General features: G+C 44.0%; 1 protein-coding gene across 1 annotated transcript in view; it reads left to right on the top strand.

Annotated features, from left to right (window-relative positions):
- dnah2 (dynein, axonemal, heavy chain 2) overlaps positions 1-2,500 on the top strand; it is a 453,668-nt gene that overhangs the window by 366,813 nt on the left and 84,355 nt on the right. Inside the window, exon 59 of the mRNA XM_063186341.1 lies at positions 1,651-1,811. Within this exon, the coding sequence (XP_063042411.1) occupies positions 1,651-1,811 (161 nt within the window). The remainder of the gene's footprint in view (positions 1-1,650; positions 1,812-2,500) is intronic.

The raw sequence follows: 2,500 nt of genomic DNA, 5'->3' as shown, positions 1-2,500 counted from the left end.
ATGCAGAGGGTAGACTCTACTGTGTGCACTATGTGCCGTAGTGTTACTGTATGGGTTGTGCTGTGTCATCACAATGGCAATATGGCAATGACTTTGGTTTGGTTTGCTTCGCTTCACACAGCCCCAGGGTGCCATGTCATGGCTGCCAGCCCTGCTCACGGGTTAAAAGCAGGTTGCAGTTTCACAGTGAGCACTGTGCTCTGTGCAACCAAGTGGAAATTATTCCAAATGGGGTAGTACAGTTAACAGGTGGAATTCCAGTCAAAGGGTGACAGGTTCAGTTCCCCAACTGTGACACAACATGGAGGACTAAAAGAGGCCATGGATGACCAGCGGTGTCCTTCCCTCCTCTGCTGTGACCTGGGCACGGTGGTGCCCTCCTTGCACACTGCCCTTGGGGTACTTGTGGGATGCCATGGTCATAGACAGTTTCTAGATAAGGCCAGGGTGGACCAGGGCCTGTGTGGTGTTGTTCCTGGCCCCTGTTGTGGCTCCTATACTGAAGAGCCACTGATTAAAATATCTATTTGTAATGAGAGTTGATGAAAAATGTAAATATTCAATGAAAAAAAGATATACAGTATAATATATAAAATAGAATATTAGCCTGTTTTGCTGCTATTTGTGCCGCCGTAAAAATACATTGGCACCAGCTCACAACCCTGTAACATCATGTGTCCACTGCTTACAGTATAAGCAAAAGGTTCATTCAAGTTCACCTGAAACAAGTCCACCAGTGAAGGAATCATTTTTCGGAAGTGTAGAAAAAAAATCTGGTCTGTAAAATGGTCCTAAGGCATGTTACAATATGGTAATTGGCGTTATAGCCTCGTGTTTCCTTGAGGAACTTTGGAACTACAGTAAGTCTGTGTGAATAACCTGAACGTGTTATGCAGAGGAAACTGTGGACCTAAGAAGAGTTGAAATTAGCCAAGCTGAGAGTTGTGTGCTCGTTCAGGAACTACAGGAATTAAATCTGTAAATCAGCCCAGGGAGAGTTTCCACAGGGGGATAATGTACTGCTGACACCAAGCTTGTACACAGTCATATACTGGCGCTCCCATAAGGTATGGTAATTTCCTTTGTGGATGAAGGATCCTTACTGATTGTTCATAAGCAGAACTGCCTGCTTATATATCTAAAAGGTGCACACACAAACGCGAGCACACACACATACACACACACACACATAAATACACACACACACACAAATACATACACACACACACACACACACACACACACACACACACACACACACACACACACACACACACACACACACACACACACACCTGCTTACTCTATTTTATTCTTAGCGAGAGGCAGTCAAGCTGGAGGTTTCAATAATGAACTGTACCGCACTGACTTCTGGGTGATGTTTTCTCTTCTTTCTGTCTTTCTGTCTTTCTTTCTTTCTTTCTTTATTTCTTTCTTTCTTTCTTTCTTTCTTTCTTACTCCCTTAATTTCTTTCTTTCTCCTTCTTTCTCTCCTTCTTTCTCTTTTTCTTTCGCTTTCTGTCTTCACTTTTGTACCGGTACTTTGTTCCCTCATCTATCGTGTGTTTGTCTCTGCTAATATTCTTGTATGTTTTTGCCACCCCCTCCCCCTCCCCACCTCCCTCCACTTCACATTGCTGTTCCCTGTAGACATTAAGAAGCTGTACCGCTTGACTGGCGTGGACAACAAGCCCACGGTGTTCCTGTTCAACGACACCCAGATAGTGGACGAGTCCTTCCTGGAGGACATCAACAACATCCTCAGCTCCGGGGAGGTGCCCAACCTCTACAAGCCAGACGAGTTCGAAGAGGTCTGTACTGGAGTGTAGTCGTAGTAGCAGTGTGGTGTGAAGAGTGAGTGTGTGTGTGTGTGTGTGTCTGTGTCTGTGTGTGTCTGTGTGTCTGTGTGTCTGTGTGTCTGTGTGTGTGTGTGTGTGTCTGTGTCTGTGTGTGTCTGTGTGTCTGTGTGTCTGTGTGTCTGTGTGTGTGTTTCCTAATATTTCCAGAAATGCTGGAATGTTAGTTTATTTTAGACTTGGCCCCTTTTGTAAAAATGTTGTTAAGGAAACAAAGAAAGTTGGCGTCTGCGCCTTAACTTAGGATCGCTTGTTGCTTGGTGCGACTGCTCACCAAAAATAGTGATACTAGGACAGTCAAAAAGATGAGGCGCACACAAGGCTTGCAGGTTCAAAAAGTGTATTGTGGCCAACAAATTAACAAAAGAAGTCAACGTAAAATATCTGGAGCTACAAACGTTTCGGATATAGTCCATTATCAATGTCTCCAGATATTTTCCGTTGACTTATTTTGTTAATTTGTTGGCCACAATACACTTTTTGAACCTGCAAGCCTTGTGTGCGCCTCATCATTTTGACTGTCCTAGTACAAATGTTGTTACCAGCATGGCGATGACCAAGTCATAATGTCTTACTAAAGGCCCTGTGTAATGTTGTGCTAGTACAGTACTATAGTAGTTAAGTCTCTTCAACGACTATGACAG

The sequence above is a fragment of the Engraulis encrasicolus genome, chromosome 21, assembly GCF_034702125.1.
Source record: "Engraulis encrasicolus isolate BLACKSEA-1 chromosome 21, IST_EnEncr_1.0, whole genome shotgun sequence".
NCBI lineage: Eukaryota > Metazoa > Chordata > Actinopteri > Clupeiformes > Engraulidae > Engraulis > Engraulis encrasicolus.
Note: the sequence above shows the minus strand (reverse complement) of the source record. Positions and strands in the feature narration are given on the sequence as shown.